General features: G+C 35.3%; 1 protein-coding gene across 1 annotated transcript in view; it reads left to right on the top strand.

Moving 5' to 3' along the window:
• Nucleotides 1-21,772, top strand: part of TRPM3 (transient receptor potential cation channel, subfamily M, member 3) — a 432,332-nt gene that overhangs the window by 283,269 nt on the left and 127,291 nt on the right. Inside the window, exons 6-9 of the mRNA XM_009328179.1 lie at nt 2,019-2,098; nt 2,774-2,978; nt 11,368-11,581; nt 14,584-14,708. Coding sequence (XP_009326454.1) covers nt 2,019-2,098; nt 2,774-2,978; nt 11,368-11,581; nt 14,584-14,708 — 624 coding nt within the window. The remainder of the gene's footprint in view (nt 1-2,018; nt 2,099-2,773; nt 2,979-11,367; nt 11,582-14,583; nt 14,709-21,772) is intronic.

A 21,772-nucleotide genomic window follows, 5' to 3' on the forward strand; every position in this document is an offset into this window, starting at 1 on the left:
CTTGAAAAGACTACTAAATTGAGAAATTACACAATGATGCACTAGACTTCTAAGCTGATTGGACTATATAATATACAAAGTTATGATGATGAGGATTATTATTATTATTATTATTATTATTATTATTATTTATTATTATTGCCTGCATCATAGCCTTGTAAGCATTTAGGAGTTATAATAAATTAGAACATCAAAGCAATCTCTCCTATGTAAAGTAAAACTCTCTTAGATTTTTCAGAATTTCTATTTAACTGTCCTTTGCTTAAACATGAAACAAACCTTGCCCCACATTCTATAATATATTAACTTTCTGTTTGCTACTGTAAGGAAGAACAATCAAATACAGTTCTATTTAAGAATTTAATAGACTTTTCTTTTTTCTGACTGTAAAAGTCATGTTAGGGTGTCTACCATTCCTACAAAATATGAAGTCTAGCAGATTTTTCAAATAAAAATGCAAGTAGAGCAAAGATAAAATTTTGTTATGTAACATGAGTGACCACTAGATCCAATAAGGGATTATCTTCTGTGAAAAAGGTAAAAGAATAACTTTTTTTGTACTGAGAGTGATAAGTAATGAATGTAGCCAGAAATTCTTATTATCGTACTTTATAGTTTATAGTAGTGACATTCTTTGACTTCAAGAAATTTCCACAGTTCACAATGATTTTCAAAAGTCCCAGAAACACAGGTTTCTGGGTTTAAACATGAAAAACAGGATACAGACTGAGTTGACGAAAAGGTAACATTAGATAGTTAGTAAGGTAACTTTAGTTAGTAAAGTTAATACTTAGGTTATTTTCTAACCTTACATAGTAAAAGGTAACATTAGTTAGTTAGGTAATGTTAGAAAGGCAATTTCATGTTTTCTCTTTTTATAGAGGCAAGATGCTCAGATTTCCTTTAAGTTATCTAAAGCTCATTTCACATTACTTAACTCTCAGATAACTTTATCATAGTTCATAGTTTATAGTTCTGTTTATGCCGTGCAATTAAATAGGTAATTTTATTATTTAAAAACATTTTATAAAATTTATCCGTTTGAAAAGAATTTTTAAAGAAAAGTTTCAACTCATCTCCTTATTAAATGAAATAATTGAATCCTACCTGGGGGAACCTTTTAGAGAGCTTGCCAGAATTCTTATTATACAGAATGAGGACTGTCTAGATAATTAAAAATATTTCAGAACTCCAAAAGTCTTGTTTGTTGTTTTTGGTTTTTTCTTTCCTACTCATCTATCTTTCTTTTTAAAAAGATCTCTTGTGTATCTGAAAAATAAGACTACACTGAGGGAAATTACTGGCTTTCCTACGAATATGTGGGGGAAGATCTTGAGCGTTATGAAGAGGCATAGAATCATTTAACTCAGTCAGTTTTAGAGGTTACATCAGCTGGTCATCTGACTCTTAATGTATCAAAGTTTTTTGTGTCTCGTTTCAGAAACAGATCTTCCTTTTTATATTTTTTTTTCTTTTTTTTTCATTAAGATGTCCACATATGAAACTATATTTTCTGGCTCCATGTTAAACAGCGCTCTCAGTACTTGTATAAGAAATTGCATTGGAACCATGGTGTTATAAGCTTTATTGTGAGATATTTATTTTCTAGTTTCTGAGATATTTTTTTTTAATTAGAGCTTAGTTGTATCACTAAGATGGAAATAGATTTTTTTAAAGTATTTTTAACAAATAGGTGTGGTTTTTTTCCTACCATGTAGAAAGCTTTACAGTTTGAGTTAATTCTTCTCCAGTGGTTCCTGCTATGAGAATATAGATGACAGCATCAAAGTCATCTGGCTAGTGAATATAAAAACAATCTTAAGAGCTTTTGTTGGGTGCTTAGCTCTAGAAGGGAACCATAGTTCTAATGGAAAATATTTGCTTTGTGCAAAATGTGCACTGCACATCTGCAAAGTCAGTGAAGTTTTCTTTTATGTTTGAAGTTTCTCTTCAGTTGTACTATAGGTTGTGTTTAATAAGCAAACAGAGCTCAGGACATTTCCTTTCTCTTTTTTTAGGCACAGAAGTCATGGATAGAAAGAGCGTTTTACAAGAGAGAATGTGTTCATATCATACCCAGCACCAAAGACCCCCATAGGTAATTGCATGTTACTTGTATGAAAAATGAAAGTCAATTACAAGAAAATGTCTATATATATGTGTGCATATATATGTATATGGATATAAATAGTTTGTAAAAACTAAATAAGTCAGAAGGTGATTGAACTACATCTGGAGTGATGGATTCCTATCAGCACTATTTGTTTACATTTCAAAAATTATTTCATCCAACAAAAAAAGATAAATCAAAGGTGGATCAGCATCTATGTTTAATTTTCTTATCTTCTTAGTTCAATATTTACTGCCCTGAGTATTTACCTAAATTGGATGCATGATACACAATACTCTCAAAAGAAAATAATGGCAGTGAACTACCAATTTAAAATATGTGTTAGTCCATGAAAAAGCTGATTGTTTGGCCTGATGTCATCTGAAGACAGTAGAAAATGTTCTTTAACTTCATTTTGTACATATTTAGAACAAAGCATGATTTTATTGAAATATAGGAGAGTCCAAAGTAACCAAGAACATAGAAAGAAAAGGTAATATCTGTACTATGTTTCTTCCACAAGTAGAGGCTTCAGATAGCAGGAAAGTGATCAGCAGAGTTGAAAAGGGTTTTTTTTAAGATTTGTAGGCCATTTAAGATTTGTTTCCCTGTTTGGTTTATACATGCACGTGACTCAAGTTTTCTGTTTGTTTAATGTCATAGGTGTTGCTGTGGGCGTCTAATAGGTCAACATGTTGGACTGACTCCAAGCATCTCCGTTATTCAGAATGAGAAAAATGAAAGCAGGCTTACTCGCAATGACATCCAGTCGGAGAAGTGGTCCATCAGCAAGCACACGCAGCTCAGCCCGACGGACGCTTTTGGAACCATTGAGTTCCAAGGAGGAGGCCACTCCAATAAAGCCATGGTAACCATGTTTTTCTCTTAGATAAATAATGCTGCTAGCTCAAAAAAGGCATTCACAAAGAATAAACAGCATTCTTTCTTAACTTCATTTTAAAGTATTATTTAGTGTAGGACCGTACCATGTGTTTTTATGTATCATGTGCCAAAGAATTGGTGAACAGAGTTAACTGTAAAAGCTGGAGTGCAGTATAAGAGGGGCTACCTTTATGAAGACTGAAGACATGCTAATGTGCTGCTATCTTGATTTTCTTCCAATGGCTAGCCATCCCTCTTTTTCTGAATAACTTTAAAATGCAACTATGGTTTCCCATTTCCGGGTGTGTCTGCAAGGCTGACAAAGTTGAAATATACAAAATTTCTTTTAATATTCCTCCAGACATATATCGGATGATAGACCAGTTAGACTTACTTGTTGATCTTTCAATGAAATAAGAGGCCCAGTAAATGTCTAAGCTAGGAATTGGGAAACCCCTATTCTGCCACAGATTTCCTTGTGCAAGTCACTTAATCATAATACAATGCTATGGAGCAATACCGAAGTATATTTATCTGAAGGCATTGCTCCGTTAAGTTGCAGAGATTTTTCCAGCACCCATGCAAACCCATACATGTATTTCTTCTATGTGGTATTACATGAAAGGAAGAATCTCTCTAGCTCTATCTAAACTGCAGAACCTGGGAATTTGGGAATGAAAGATGAGTGTGTACCTAGCACATCATGGCCAAGACATTGCTTCAGGCAGCAGTGAGGGCAGAAGCAGAATCCCTGGGCGCTCTGCAGAATAACTTGCTCAGCAACCCAGTACCATCTTCTTTGCCTGAATTCTTCCCAACAGGTCTCTCAGATCTGTCATGGTACTAGATGGATTAGCAACAATGAAGAACTCAAGTACTGTGCTAGCAAGAGCCAGATATTTTTCTCGGATGGATACACGGGTGCTAGAGATGGAACGATTACTTGAGTGGATGGTTCTGTTCACCCAGATGGATGGCTTCTTTTGATAGAAACCAGAAAACGCTATTGCACCAAGAAACAGATAGAAAATTAGGCCATTTCTCTGAGAGTATCACAGACACCTTATGTTCAGTTGATAACTAATCTCCTAAAAATCTGCAAGGCCATTGCTAGAGAGAGACTCTGATTCAGTAAATAACAGTTGTTTAGTGCAAATAAATTGACACCTGCCTCAGCACTGAAATGAACCAAACCATGCTGTTAGTACCTTCACAAGGAGTGGGAACAGAACAGAATGCTTTTCACAAAAACTGAAAAAGACTCAGAGATATAGTAACCACCATGCTATTAACTATATATGGATACTTTGCATTAAATCTGTCTTTATGAGAAAGGGTAATCACTAGAGCTTTTTGAGTGATGTCCTTGAAGTTCACTATAAAGCAATAAACTGCCCTGCCCGGACAGAAGTAGTCTTGGCCAAGAAATGATGAAGCGTTTAGGGAAGCTGTTGATAGCAATTTCTCTAGAGGATTTCTGGTCTTTGTTGGGATTCTGGTGTCCTGGCACAATGCCACAAGAGAACAGGAGGTGCTCCAAGGTATATGCTGTGTGCTCGAAGAAATATACTTAAAGTGAAACTGTGGAGATAAAATGGGAAGTCAACAAGAAGGAAAGAAAAATCTTGTCACAGAGCACAGTCAGGAATGAAACTATGAAGAATTTGGAAAAAAGAAGACAAAAAGGGGTTAAAAATCTGAGAGATCTAAATAACAAGTTAAAACTTAGGGATGAATACAGACAAAACATTTATTGCTGGAAAAACTCTAGATTTATTTTGACAGTACTAACATCAGGAAGATAGTGGCATCTGCCACTAGTCATTAAAAGTCATTCATAGTCATTAAACCCCACCCGAAATATGGGACAACCAAATTCTTCATGAATTAAATAAGTCTATAAAAGCTCCAGAAATTCAATCATCCCACTACTGGGAAAAGTGTTTCAAATTAAACAATTCATTAAATATCTCTTTAATGGGTGTCCTGCTTGGTTACCACCACTGAGAAAAACATCTTTCATATGACCAAAACACAAATAAGGAGCTTTGCATAACCAGTAATTGTGCAGTTATTTAAATGAAAACAAAACAAAGAGCTTTGTTACACTATGGTGTTTGTCCCTGAAAACAGTATGAAGGTGTCCTTATGGACATATTTCCAGCCCCAAACATTATTTTAGGGTAGATTATAGTCAAAGAGCTGCCTAACTAATTGTTGCAGTTTTATTAATAGAAAGAATGAAACTCCTATCTCTGAGTTTACTGGGTACAAGGTCTTTCCCATAATAAATAAAACTTACCAAATCAAAAGCTTTCTGTGAAAGCCAAGAGTTTGCTCAGTCAAAGCAACCAACCAATTTTGCCAGCAGAGGAGGGGGGAAAAAAGCATTTACATTGTCTTGAAAAATAAGGCTTGGAAAAAGGAACAAGTACATAATAATCCTTGGAAACATTCTTGTTCAGACAATATATTTTCAAACCCGAAAGCAGAGAAGCTGGAACACCAACAGGGGCAGGGGGAGAGAGAGAAAAGGGAGAAAACATGGTAAATGGACATTTGTTCTTCTCTAAAAATATATTACTTAGTTATTTTCTAGCTACTGGACATCAAATATCACTATAGCATACAAGGTAGATTAATATTGTGCCTATTGGCTAATAACATAACCCTATAAAGCAGCAAGATTTAGCAAGCTGACCAACATCAAGGAAAGCCTCAGGTGAAGAATTTGGCATAAAATTCACCACCTGTTCTTTACTTTATTTCCTGAAATGGATGCCCACACACGAAAATTATTAAGCAAGGGAAACACAGAACTGAGTAGTATTATCTTGGTCTGTGCTAACAGCAAAATTGGCAAATTTTTCTGAATCAGGCTACAAGGAATGAGATGGAATTTATTAATGGAAACCGTAACCTCAGATCTATAATTAGGAAAGTGGTAGTTAATGGAACAGATTAGTGGATGTAAGACTGACAGATAATTATTTCCTCTGTTGGAAGTAACTGAATTAGATTTTAATAATATATATAAATTTGATAGTAAATATATGTATACTTTGCATGTACATTTGCAAGCTACAAATGCAGTGATATAATATCAGTTGCCACCAGACAATTAACAATGGCATCTTTAGCTGTGAAAATGAAAATTACACTGAAATTATAATAAAACACATGGATTTGGAACAAAACAGAAAAGGCGATGTAGGTTTACATATTGCCAATAGAACTGACTGTGCCAATAATTCCACTTCCATACCCCCATAAAACAAAAATTCTCAAACAGCATGAATTTTGCTAATACCATTGAGTTGTTAAAGTATCTTCAGTGGGGCTGCACTAAGCTACTTAAATCAATAATGTGAATAGCTGAGGGTGCAGCAGATTATATAGAAACATATAGCTGAGGTTAGATAACATTGGTTAATGAGATCAGTTACTAAAGAGGCCTTTCTTACAGTCTTCGTGTAACCACAGATGATCCGGCAACACTGTGGGTTTTAGATCTCTATCAATCTCATATTTTCTTTACAAATGGTTCATCCCATTAATGTTTAAGAAACACATTTAACAGTTTTGCTGTTCACATTTATATTGTTTTTACGGCAGATTTGCAATTTTGACAACTGTAAAAATATCTGAGAGGCATGTGAAGATATGTAAACTTTATTAACAGCTTTTGCAATAAATCAGTCAATTAAAAAAAGGTAGGAAAACTAATAAAATGTGATCTCCTTATGTCAGTTCGCTCTCAGTAGTTCAAGAAATAACATGGATGAGTTCATCTAACTATATACTGGCAATTTATTACCCTAACTCTGAAACCAATTATTAGACTAATGCAAGTGATTCCATTCCAATTATGAGCAACATTCTGAACAATTTCAAAATAGATTCCGGTCATTAGTGGACCAGTTAAGACAATCTTGCTGTGATGCATTTTGCACTGAACCTGTGACCAAACTAAACCAATTTTTTTAAATTTACTATCTGCCTTTCCACACACAAAAAAAACCTTTGGCATTCCTTCATTAATTGGTGTGCCTGGATTCCATATCAACCTTTTTAAAAGGACCACTCTTTACAGAACTGAAATTTCTTTGATCATGGTTTTTCAAGGTTAGGTGGAAGATGGCTGTTTGAAAAGCTTTAGTGAGTTAAATACATTCCTCCTAATTGAATGCATTCCAATGATACATTTAACATGCACAATAAAAAGCTAACATATGTTTGCAGCTGTAGAAGAAATAAAGTTTACATCAGTGGTATAAGCTTAACCTTTCTTATGGTGCATGGAAACATGAAAGAACGTCAGTAGAATTCCAATGTACATAAACAGTGTCTTAGACAGAGTTTCTAATATTCAGATCCTCAAAACATTTTAGTTTATTAAGGATATTTGGAAATCAGCCACATAAAAAATCATATTTCTGCTTTTGAAATACATTCAGTTTTATCAAAACTGTGTAAAAAGGATCTTAAAAGTCATCAGTGCTTTTGAGAGAAAAAAGAGATATTCCTGTAACTTGCATAAACCATGAAAAAGGCAGCTATTATTATTATTATTATTATTATTATTGATTATAGTAACTCAATAATTAAAGAACACTTACAGAATTTAAAAGATGGTGTCCTACACTGAGAAAAGGGGGAAATAACACAGAAAAGCCCATTTAAATCAATGAGGGTCCTTCCAGTGACTATTTAGTGCAACCTGGGTGAGGCCTTAAGAAGTTAAGAATACTAACTTACAAGGAACCAGTCCGGTTTCAGTCTAAGTGACAGTTTTTCTGCTGAATTCAGTGAGAATTACATCAGGCCTATTTTTCATGTGACAATCACAATTTGAGGGAATCAGTCTTTAGCCTGAAGAAATGTCTGCAGTGATGGAATCTTATTCAAGATAGGTGAAATAGCCACCCAGTATCTGCATGTATCAAAGAGAAACAAAGGAGCAACATTAGACTGCAGATCACAAAATGTTTTCTGAAGAAATTGTCTTTGAAGAAATACAACAAAATTCTGAATCTATTTTATTCACTGAGACTTTCATCTGCAATCATTCACCATGTACTCTAATGAGACAGCTGTGCTTGAGTAACAGAGTAGTAATTTTACCACTGAGGAACTTTGACTTTTGCCCTAGGGCATTGGAGTTCAACTTGCAAGCATCTGGCTGTTTTACTGATGATGAGGACAGTTATTTTTTAGGAAACCACTTGATAAAAAAGTGAAACAACTATTGGCATCAAATGGCAGCCTTGCTGACTACTTCTGTGCTAGTTTAGGGGTCAAATGGGCATGACAGCTTGAACTTGATGATTTATCATTTCACAGTGTTATGCTGATGTCAGTCAGGTCAGTCTGCAGGTTTTGTGGTTCAAAACTGTACTTTTGCTTCCTATCTTGCCCTGCTCCGCTGACACATAACAACTGAAGTCTTGCGTCCTATCCATATGCCCCTCCCATAAAGAAGGGATTAAATCATTTGCCATTAGAACTGATCATTTCTACAGCTGACAGATACACCAGACATGGAATTTCAGGGTAACAGAGCAGTGGTTTAGCTTAGATTTACATTTAAATTTTAAATCTGCCTGCAGAGACTATAGCAAAAGAATTCAGGAACGGCAGAAATACTCATTAAGATTCTAAACAAAAACTGAAAAGGTCAAATATTCTGCTACGAGATTGAAAGAAATTAATTTTTAACATGGACAAAAATGGCCTTAAAAGTGTTTATTCATAATTTAATGCATACTTTGAAAGTGATGACAAAAGAATTCTCTTTTACTAGTTAACATGTTAAGTAATGGCAAAAGAGTAATCCCAAGCATACCAAACTGAAAATGGCTTCTGTAAGAGCAAAAGCTAATCAGTCACAAAAATTGAGGTCTATGCACAGAAGAAAAATCATGATGTTTGGCACCATTGCCCTTCTCAAAAAACCTCTAAAACAGTGAAGCTTATCCATGATGATTTAAATTTTAATTTACATGAAAAAAACTTTCAGATTTATTTTTGCTTAAATTTCTTCTTTATAAAGCAAAAGGAATTCTTATCATAAGTATAGAGGGGTTTTGCCTACAATATAAAGAACAAGCACTTGTTCGTAATAAAAGGTGTCTACATTTCAAACGAATGTAAGAAAATATTTCTGCTAACTTTATGATTGACTATATAGATTTATATTTATTGGAATTCAGAGGTCTTAGTGGATAAGAAAATGAAAGATATTTTTGCCAATTAATACGCAGGCTTAAGAAGGTAGGGGCAGTGAAATCACACATTCTGGGGTATAAAACAATGCTAAAGAATGAAAAAAACAGTCACTGGCTGGATTAGATAATACACATCTGATGCCATTTGTACCTTCATTTTAATATCGTCCCAGATGATGCAGTGGCCTCTGCATTTTGTATGGCCATTACTAATATGCATTCACTTTAATTATCTTCTTAAAATTCCCAGTCTGTCTTCACCAAAAAACAGAGTAAGGTACCAGTGATCTCAAACCATAATCTCCATAGTTTGACCAGCAGAGGTTTCATGTAGGCCCCCTGAAGGATGTCATCTATCTATTAATGCCTGCAATGTTAACAAGGTGTTGCCCTTTGCAACCTCAGCTCTCCCTAAGGGCAGAGCAAAGGGAATAAGGATCAGTCTCCTTACAACCCCTCTGGTGTGTTAAAACTTTGACAGCCCTCGAATCCTAATCAAAATTGTTAGCTTCACCATCTGGTCAATGGGATCAGGTGCCATGCAAGATTTTCTCAACTCCCATGCAGAAAATTGAATGGGTAGCTACTGAGGATGCAGTTCATTTATATGTAAACTCGAGGGTACATTATGCTCTTGCCAGACATGAATATTGTATGTTCTTTGTCCATTAGCTGTTATGAATTTGCCTGGCTGCTGCAGAGAACATTACTGATACACTGGGGTGAATGTGCATTCCCAAGTTCTTGCTCAGCTTTCAGTTTGACTGCGACACCCTTGCTTCCCTCTGACTACTTGCCCAAATGGGATTCTGCTTCCAGAAACGTTAAGAATGGCTGCTCACTGCGCAATAACCCATTCTTGCAAAGAAACTGGTCTATTAACAATTTCTGCTGGAAAAAAGTCAAGCCCTTATTTCTTATTCAACTAGAAAGGAGTCCACTTTGCTGTCATACAATTTACTAAAAAAGAACAATCTTTTGGCAAGAAATACTGATCAGACATGTTAAAAAGGGACAAAATGATTACGTAATATATGTGGATATTATACTACCTGGCATGTTACAATAAATAAGTTAGAACTATGCATTCCTCTGGCTGAAAGCAAAGGTACCTGGGTTATACACCAGATGGCTGTGCTGACAATCCGTCAAGGGAAAGACTACTGAAGTAACCCTATATGCATTCGTTCAATCAGAAGTTTGATAGATGAGTGGCTTTCTATAACCTATCTTATTCAACTAAGAGGGTCCTTCCAGATCTTACCAGCTATAGAAAGAATTTTATCCTCTTACGGACCATTTCTGCTATGCAATTAGAATTCAGAAAAGTATCATCTGCCCTGTCATGGGCCTTGTGAAACCCTTCATACATCAGCAACAGAAAGAGCAGGAGAAAGAGCCCAGAGAGAAAGGCTTGTCAGGAAGACACAGGTATGTGTGCACATGGCAGTGCTGTAGAAATTTGGAAGACAGTTGTTATCTTTGGGCACACACAGATGGGCATGATCCCCCTTGAGGCAAAATGCTGTAGACGTAGCACAGAAGAGCCAAGAACTGGAAACGTGTAAATGTGTTTCAGAGCACTTTTAGGGTCCTGTGCCTTGTTAGGCAAATTCATGAATCTATACAAATCAGTCTGTAAGTCATGTTAGCATTTGTTCATCTGAAAAGTACCTATTTAATAGTCTTGCTCAGTTTAAACTTATGTGTGCTTGAACAACCAAGCTGGTTTCTGTTATTTCTTACCTTCTGAGAATTTGATTTTGTTAATTTGAAAATAAGATACTAGTGAACACACAGTTGTGACTCTGACTACCTAGATCATCTTTGGCAGACCACTTAAATTTTTGCTCCAGTTTTTGCATCCATAAATTAAAGATATTTTTCTTTCAGGGATTGCTAAACATATTGAAACAATTAATGACTTAATTTCCTAAGTAAAGGAAAATTGTCCAGCCTGTGAATTGCAAGCATTCCATTATTCCTAGTTTCCTAACTTTTGAAAAATTCATCAGGTTAACAATTAGTCAATGCTTTTGTCATAAAGGTTGCCTTTTTTCAGTGATCTATTGGGCATAGATCATATATATTAGGAACCAGAGAGTATAACCAATCTTTTTTTCTCTACTACTGCCCTTATTTCTGCAGTATGTACGTGTGTCTTTTGACACAAAGCCTGACCTTCTTCTGCATCTGATGACCAAAGAGTGGCAGCTTGAGCTCCCTAAACTTCTCATCTCTGTGCACGGGGGCCTTCAGAACTTTGAACTTCAGCCAAAACTCAAGCAAGTCTTTGGAAAAGGCCTCATTAAGGCTGCTATGACAACTGGAGCGTGGATATTCACTGGAGGAGTAAACACAGGTAACAGCAACATTGAAATGAAAGCACAGTGGCATCTAGGAGATTTCATCACAGAAAAAAATTAGGACTGATGAGATTAAGAAGCCATTCCATGTTTTATTTTATTAGTGTTGGCTGTACTATGTGCAAACAAGAAAATGCCAAGTTCATACCAGCCTGGCAGCTACCAGGGAATAAAAGGTTTGCTAAAGCATGAAAAGCACACTGGGGAGCTGAAAATAAAGCTTCCTGTGAGGCAATTATATTAGTATATTGCCAGTGAAGACTTTATAAGATCAACAGTAAGCTGCAGGGAGGGACTACTAACCAGAAACCAAAGAAGTCGAACTCTTATTACCTAAAATGGAAAATATGTTCATGGAGAAAAGACCTTTATTTTATCTTATAAGATGATCTGAAATACGAAAGGAAAAAAGGTTCTGTTTTGTGGATGTGGTGGAAAACTTTATTGTGAATAAGTATCACTTTTTCCTTTCTTGTAGACAGCTTGATCTAATTTTTTTCTATTACCCCTGCAGCAAGAGCGATAACATTGTCGTTCTATTCAAAGTTAAGAACATCTGTAACATACCATATGGGTGTCCTATTGACCCAAGATAGCAGCTGGCCCAGCTCTGCTGGGAGACGGCATGTAGGTTTTGGGAATAAGCTGCAAAACATAGTTCCACAGATAAAAAAGATTGGGCAGTGGCTTCCCAGTTACCCTCCCTGAAGGAGGCATAAAGGAGGAGAGAGTCAGGGAAAAGTCAAAGTGTTCTGCTAGAGATAAATGCAAAAAGTTTTGAGCTAGGACATGTACTTGTAAATTCTTGTCATTCTCATTTGCTGCAGTAACGGAGTTATAATTTATTACTTTACTAATCCCACAGAGTGTATCTTCTTACTGCCTATGGAAAACATTGTAATCACTCTATCATGTATTAATTTTAGTGCACTGTGGATCAACTCCTACATATTTGAATATGAATGCTTAATAGGATTCTTGGGCGTTTTAGTTTCCAGAGCATATCAAATTTAAAACAATATTCAGTTTTATCACAGCAGCAATACAAATAACAAAGAAGAGGCATAGCTTCTGGAGTATTAGATAGGTAAATAGACAGGCTCACATGTATGTAATATTCCCCACATCTCTGCAGAACAAGGAAGAAAATCAAGTTATCTGTTGACCTGCGTACTGTGGTGATAATAGTTGTGTTAGTTGCCAGATACTCTTGTAGTGACGATGGCGAAGACAGACATAAATTTTAAGTTAAAAGCACATCAGAAAACTGTAGGTATTGTACACTCATTGCAGCGAGTTACCACAAGAACTGTAGAACTTTCAAACTACAGAAATTTTGTAAACAAGGACTGACTACAACATTTGCATTTGGCAAATGTACGACTGCTTCATACCATTTTTCAAATCTTCATAGCTGCAAATGCAAAAACAATACAAATGAACCAGAAAAGTCAACATAGTTACTGTTGAAAAGGATGTTTGTTCATGTAATCAAAAATTACCAAGACAAAACAATGAAGCTGAAGTTGCTTTGTGTTATTTTAAAAACATATAATTCCAGAAGCAGTTCTGCATTATCAGTTACCTCTTATTGCTGTTTTTGATTTCTGGAGCAAAGCAGCTGATTGCTCTGGGGCTAGGTTTGCAAACTGTGTAGGTGAAAATTACATGTTTTATCTCTATGTGAAACTGTACAAATTGAGAATTTCTGAGTACAGTCTGTTCTGTTGATGATGAATTTTTAAATCAGATTTCTCTTAAGGAAAAGTATAATTGAAAAATCCTGAAATACTGCCCTTGGACTGAGAATCAGTAATGTGACAGGGATGGTGCATACCTGGTTATAACCATGACTGTTAAATGACTTAAACAAGTTGTTCTGAATATTCATGTCATGCCAAAAGTTGTTTATTCTAAATAGCAGAATTTTTTGCAGTCCGCATAGATTTTCTGCTTTGAATCCTTTGGGTTGCTGGATCATAGCTTAATTCATAGCTGATTGCAGGTACAGAGGTTTCTTTCCCCTTTTCCACCACAGGAAGGAAATTAGACTCCAGGACTTAGAGGATTTGTTAGGTTGTGGGCTTTTTTTCTTACATGGTTCATTTACGGTGCAGAAAAACTACAGCTAAAATCACATCTATTGTGTGACTGTTGTAATTCCAATCCAGCCATCTTGAAACTGTGGAATCTGAACAAGAAGCAAACACAGAAACTGAGTAACAGATAACATCCGCAGCAAATCCACTGGTCTGCTTCAGTGCAGCCACATCACAAAAATAGTTATTGATACACAGGTAAAAAAAATGTTTTATGAAAAAGAAGGAGCAATGGCACTTGTCTGCCTCACAGAGTTACCACTGAAACACTGACAAAGCTGGCCTAAAGCATACAAGGAGCATTATCAGAAAGCACTTGGAAGAGAGCCGGGGGGCAGTCATTCTCTCTGTACTAATTTCTGTTTTCTCACTGGTTTTCTAATACTCTGCTGGAAGCTATCTCAGATGACTGACTTTGTTTGGAAAGAATGGTAGAATAGCTCACCACAGAGTAGTGTAATGATGTTTTCACATTTCCATCCTTTATTCAGACAGAAGGGAACGTTTGTGTGCAAGCTACACTTTTGGGGAGGTTTTGGGTTTTTCTTTTAATTCCTGTGCTTCTTTCTATGCTTGGGAAGGATACAAATGCTTGCACGCACATATGTTTGTGAACACAAGTGCAGATAAACAAGTTACAGTCAGCTGTCAACATTTCCATTCTTATTTCTAAAGCTGTGTAATTTTTTTCTTGCTACTTAATTTAATATTTTTAGATTAAATAAAATGGACTTACAGCATTATTGTAATAATAATCAATAGGAATATATTCATAGCTTTACTTAATTGTAAGTATATGCATAGGTGTTCCCTAAAAAAGAATTCTATACTAAATCCATACCACAATAAACAAAAAGGACATAATTATGAATTTCTATTTTATGCTGTTTCTTTCCCAGGAGTCATTCGGCATGTTGGAGATGCACTGAAAGATCATGCCTCAAAATCTCGAGGGAAGATCTGCACCATTGGTATAGCCCCCTGGGGGATTGTGGAAAATCAAGAGGATCTGATTGGCAAAGATGTAAGCCCTATATGGACATAGATCACCTCCAATATATATAAATCTTCCAGTTATTTTTCCTTTCCTCTCCATCCCTCACTTAACAATTCCTCATAGAATTAATGTCTGCAGCAAAAAATCAATACATACACAGGTTTTCCATTATGATTGACAGCAGTTTTGACATGATAACAATAAAAATTACTTCACTGTACGTTCTTTAAAAATAAATTATAAAGAAATTTCATTAAATGCTATTCTTGAAAATATATTAAAGTTTCATCCTTAGAACACTATGAAGGCTGAAAAGTGCCTAAGAAAACACTGATTGCAAAGCTTGAAGTCTAATTTAATTTGAAACAACACTATGACGCATTGGTTAAATTGGTTAAATTCAGAATTGCAGTGTATCCCCCTTATAATATATTCCATCCTATACATTTTTATTACTGCAATTGTGAAGAGTCTTATAAATGTATTGGACTGAGATCAGACCTCAAAGAATCATTACTTCAGTCGCCTTCTGAAGGGCAGAGTTGGTGTTTCTTGTACTCTTTCACATCACTCTTCTCTTTTAAACCTACACTGCCACTCAAAAAGATTAACCCCCCAATTTTAAATACATTAATATTTTACTTACACTGGTTATATGTAACCTGAAGCTTTTCTGAGCCCTTTTTTTCCCTCACCTCTGGTTTATTCCCAAGCAATCTGCTTGAGAACCAGTGGCTAACTTTGAGTGGAGAAGAGATATAGTCTTCATTCTGCATAATGAACATTTTTCTTGTCTACATTACTCTAAACCATTCTTCTCTGTATGTTCGTCCATTAGCAAGTTGGGAAGGGGAAGGAGATTCAATTATCAGTCAGGTCAGAAGGAATTACGATGAGTATGAAGAAATTGATCCAACTGGAACTCATTGCAATTTACTATTGAAGTATAGCCATTAGGGGGAATTGTATTAGCATGGTTTTTTGTACTCTAATACCACCAGCGCTTGTATAATAGGGTTACCAATATATATAAACAAGAAGGATGGGACTTCGCAGCAGTAATTCTGAGTCACTAATGAACTCTTCTCAGATGCAGTGCAAAAGCTGACTAGCAGAAATAGCTAATCACAAAGATGAGGTGCATGTTGTTAAAGTAGTGTAATGTACACATCAATTTCAAATAAGTCTTTACTGACTATGCATGGAGTTCTGGAAACATTGCAAGGAGAAAGAAGGCAAGAGAGGACATCAAATTAGTCGTGAATTTGGGGACATTGTTATTCCTCCATCAGTTATTTGCACCCACTGGAAAGCTACCTACCTCTGTTCTCAGCTAGTCACCACCTGTTAAAGGGCCTCTAGAGCCTTCTTTTACAGAAAGAGCTGAAGAAAGGAGTTGGTTTCCCAGCTGTTCCAGCCAACTGGAACAGCATCCCCTGATTTCTGATTTCTTTAAGAGACATTTTCCTCTAAATATCTTTCCAATTTAACAGGAAACCAAGAAGTTGTATGCTTTTTTTTTAAAAAAAGCTTTCTGGTAAGTCAGAAAAGGTTAATACTTAGTCTGATCATCATACAGAAACTGACAAAAGTTTAAAAAACAATAAAGAAAACAAATTTGGGTAGTCTTCCATTAATGCAGCCACAATTATATCAGTAGGATTACAATTACAGGGTCATCACTAAGGACAAAAATATTTCCAAATGTATCTGTGATAGAAAAAATTGAAACTCTTCCTCCGAACCTCCTGGCACCTAATATTTTCATAAAATGATTGTCCAACGGCATGATGCAATGCTGAAGCACTTCTGGTTTTATACATCTCTAATGCACATGTAATGATATTGGTTTATGCTTACCGATTTCATCTTCCATTTTATTGCCTAGTCAGGCTGCTTTGTGAAAACTTTCTTTAACTCTTCATAGTCCACTGAAATATCTGTAAGCTCTTCACACTCTTATTAACCCAAACCCCTTACAACTGTGTTGAACAGAACATGACCCAGCTTGAGGTAGGCCACTTATGTCACTAAATCTTCTTAGTAACACTCAGCCTGCAAAAATTAACTTTTCCTTCTTACTGTTTTCCCTCCCTTCCCCTCAGCTTTCCCCAGTTACTAATCCCTCAAAGGACTTTCCCTCTTATCCAATGTGTGCATTTTCTTTGGAAGCATTTGATGAGAAAGCTTTTTGAAAGCTTTTTGAAAATCAAAGTGTACTATATTGACTGGCTCATTAGAGGTGAATGCTGTGAAATGAACCAAGAAGGGGAAATATAAATAGTACCATAAGCATGTAAAATGAATCATCGTTAAGCAAGAAACAAAGGCCACAAAGGATTATGCAGGGGTGGGAAAAAGTCAACCAATAGTAAAAGGCCTGTCGAACCCTGGCATCCATGTGGCTTTATGCCTATATGCACTATGTCTAGCTAACATGATCAGAACTGAAGAGTTCTCAAAACATACCCTTCCATCATCAGATAGATAGACAAAATTGTCTTAGTCATGGGATTTGGGGAGGGGGAGAGTGGGGGCGGAGTTATTTCCATTGCACATGCCCCAGTGCATGTTGCCTTCCTGTGCCTTGTGGCAAGTTAGGCGTGCTCAGCAGAGCTGTGCCTCTGTTAATGCTCCAGCCCTTGTCTGGCCTGTATGGATCTTGAAGTCATAGCTGAGGAGTTTTATTACATTTAACAGTCCACCCAAATCAGTCAGGTCTTGGGAATCCCAAGCATTTTCCTCAGAGCCGTAAAGAAAACTGGCCCAGTTAAGCAAGATATTACTGCTGTTTGCTATATGTTTTATTGTGATGGTTAAAGATCCCTAAAGAGACTTGTCTTACTCCAATACTGTAAAAGCAATACAGCAGAAAATAGTGTCCCTCTTAACACACTTACATTCTAATTTAAAAACAAAGCACGCAAGGGAAAGGTAGTTAGTTGCTTTATTTCCAATTTTCTGATAGAAGAACTGAGAAAGTAAGGTGGCTTGCTCAGTCTTGTAGGAAACTTGGATTATAAACAAGTTTCTCCTTACATACCGAGCCATTCTTCCTTTTAAAGGAGTGCACTTTGTGAGTCTCTGTAGCATGCACATCTTTTCTTTCATAGTCTGTTCAGTCCGCGTTTGGGTTAATTCCTAGTCACCTCAGAAGGGACAGTGCCTGGATTACAAAGAGAACACTGATTTTAGTACTTTCTTTTTGCTCAATGAAATCATTTAAATCAGTTTCATTTTTAGTACAAAGAAGTTAGTATTTGAGACTTAAATCAAAATGGTTTTATTGTGAGACTCGGTGAAAAGAACACTGCCAGCATACTGTGATATGTCATTGATCAGTCAAGATGCTGTAGTATATAACCTACTAAATTAGATAGAATGCATTTTTTTAGTAATTAAAGTTTTGAGGGGGGGGAAAAAAATCTTACTGAACTAATTGAAAATAAAATTGACCGTCTGTGTTGCTCTCCTGAATCACTACAAAACCCACAACACCAACTCTTCCATGCCTGCTATAAAAATCCTTCCATAACTGGATCCAGCAGGTTGACATAAGGAGAAATTCCTAAATTCTCTCCAAATTTCTTTGGTTTTATTTGTCTCCCTTAGAGTACTGCTATAGCCATGGATTGTAGTGTGTTTCTCTATACTACTTCATTGATCTTTCAGTTATGCTCAACAACTAGAGTATGGCAAAACTGAAGCTCAGCAGAAATTTTGGAAAAAGTAGAATACTTATTAATTTTAACAATGGCTTTAGCCAGTGAAAAGGAAGCAACAGTGGTTGGCTTTTACCATTTAGTGCAGCAAAATGCACAACCCAAAATATAAACCTACTTTGTAGACTTGTGCATAAACAGATAAAAGTGCTACATAAAAGTAAAAAGTGTTATCAGAAAGAAAACATTTGTTATATATTATATGGGCTTTATATATATATATATATACATATATATATATATATACATATATATATATATATACATATATATATATATATACATATATATATATATATACATATATATATATATATACATATATATATATATATACATATATATATATATATACATATATATATATATATACATATATATATATATATACATATATATATATATATACATATATATATATATATACATATATATATATATATACATATATATATATATATACATATATATATATATATACATATATATATATATATACATATATATATATATATACATATATATATATATATACATATATATATATATATACATATATATATATATATACATATATATATATATATACATATATATATATATATACATATATATATATATATACATATATATATATATATACATATATATATATATATACATATATATATATATATACATATATATATATATATACATATATATATATATATACATATATATATATATATACATATATATATATATATACATATATATATATATATACATATATATATATATATACATATATATATATATATACATATATATATATATATACATATATATCTCAATCCCTCTATCCCTCTCATGCACTCTGTGTTCCAGAAGAAATTATACTTTTTACTTCCTAGAACTCAAATTTTGGAAGCACGATCATTGCCAGTGTAGATGTTCTTTATGGACTTCACTAATAAGAGATGCCTGTTCTTTTGTACTGCTCAGAATATTCAGAAAAAAATAAATTTAATAAAACTCAAGCAATGAGTATACTGCTACTTGAAACCTACTCTCCTATACAGCTGAAAGCATAAAAATATGGAGCAAATATTGTCCCTTTTTATATAAAAGCTAAATTTATATTTGACTAAACATATATTGAATCCAAACATCCTTAGATATTTCTTGTGTTAAAAAATAAAGCCTGGCTTTCTCAGTCTGTTTCTAGATAATGCTTCTGATTTATCAAAGACTGCAGTTTCAGAGCAACCAATTTTTATATTACTGCAGGTGCTGAATTTTATAACTATAACTGGAGGTAAGAACATGTCATTAGCAAAGTTTTCTCTGGGATGCTCAAACGGTACTCACAACAGAACTCTGCAGTCTTGCACTACTTGCTCAGTTATATCTTCAGCTTTTTTCAGTATTGATTTGGATGGTGGAATAGGGAGGAAATTTAAAAGCTGGAAGATTGTATGCACTTCAGAGGGCAGGTCACAACAGAGAAGTTAGAAGTCAGCCTGTCATGGAGCAGGTGCTAGTATGAACTTCTGAAAATCCCTGGACAATAACAGACTAGACTTCTTCAGGAAAGGTGGGGACCTTCCATGTTGTAGTGGGTCACTAGATAATTATTAATAGTTAAAAACTTAATTACATCATAACTTAACGCTCTTTCAGAAAGATGAATATTATGCTGGAATTTAGTGACAGGACGGATATACAGCTTTGGGAATCATTCATTTTTATGGCACTGGGCACAGATGAGGCCAATATCTAATTATAAGACAAGTCAAGGAAATAAGAGCAAACAGGAGGTGCAGAAAACATAACCAATGAAGAAAGCTTAAAGCTTAAAGAACTGGAATTCTTTACTATATATTACAGCTGAACTAACTAAGAAGGCTTATTTTTCATCAACGCACCAAGTCCTGCACACTCCATTCTCCCTGATCCCATCAGTAAATGCATTATAAAGGACTTCACTCAGACAGTACCAAGTCCCCTTCATTTTCAGAATACCACCTACCTCCCTGAGACTACCAAAGGTTATCCAAATGAGAAAACATGTGCATTCAAGAATTAGCATTGCCTTAGAATTAGTGTCTCCTTACCATTCTTGTATATGAAAAAAAAATCATATAGCTGTCAAGCTTGATAGGTACGTAGCCAGAACTCACCACTTTAAACCACGGTCTTTAAAACACATTCCAGTGAGTCTTGTCAGAAAGACCAGCATTTGTATTACCCATTCTGTGCGTGTGAACCAGACAACATGTACATCAGACTGTCAAGATGGGCTACATGTTTCCTTTTCGTTCTTTCATAGTAATCTGAATAACGTTAGCTTGTAACATGAGACTGCTTCCTTCTGTCTCTCATACTTTTTTGTTTTTACAGTGTCAGAAAGATTATGTTTTGCTTTAATTATTTTCTGCAGGTTTCAGAATAGTGATAAAAGTTACAAATCTCAGGCAACTGATTAGTAAGTGTTTATTACTTTATAGTTGTTGGATTTGTTGTTACCAATTTTGACTTGGTTTTGGTAGATATTTTGCAATTATCCTTCCAGAAAGATGTTATTCTTTGAGAATAAATTGAATTGATGGGGAAAAAAAGATTACAAAGAACCATAAATAGTTCACAAGTTTGTTTCACTGTAACGTTTATCCAGTGTCAAAGCATCAGAGCCCCCTTGCAGGCTGGGTCAGGAAACAATTACTCTAAGGAAAGGTGCAAGAAAAAGAGATTCAGTTCTCTCATTGCAAACTACAAGGTGGGAAGCATGCCTGGGGTGAAGCTGGGGACTGGCGTATTTGTAGCATATATGGAGAATCTGAGCCATTATGCTTCCAGGATCCTCTAAATTAAACCAGGAACTACTCTATTCCCTGGTGTACCCCAGAACAGTGAGGCTGCAGAGAAGGCTTGATGTGAACAACAGCTACTACTTTTTGAAAAGCAAAGCACACATCTCTCTTTTTCCGCCACTACTCTGATTATACTAAGTTTGTTGTAAATTTTTTGCCTTCACTAGACTGCTCAGATTCAGGCGTTGGATCACATGACACATGCATGCTCATTGTCCATGGTGAGTTACCCTGAGCAATTTTTCGAGTGCTGTCCCTATGTTGAAAGTCATGTTCCCACAGGGAATGTAAACAGAGTATAACAGTGCTTTTACTTCAAGCTTGGTGCCACCTCAGGGTGAAAAGACAACTGCTGAGGTTAGTCCAGCTCCTCACCTATTGACAGAATGCCCTCAGCCCATGCAGCGTGAGTACTGCTTCACAGCATGGCTGCTGTCACATTCATTAACCTATATTTACAGGGGTGTCTTAAGCATAAACGCTTTCTTTCAACTCTGCAGAGGAAGATGCCAGG

Source organism: Pygoscelis adeliae, unplaced genomic scaffold (assembly GCF_000699105.1).
Source record: "Pygoscelis adeliae isolate BGI_AS28 unplaced genomic scaffold, ASM69910v1 Scaffold45, whole genome shotgun sequence".
Taxonomy (NCBI): Eukaryota; Metazoa; Chordata; class Aves; order Sphenisciformes; family Spheniscidae; genus Pygoscelis; species Pygoscelis adeliae.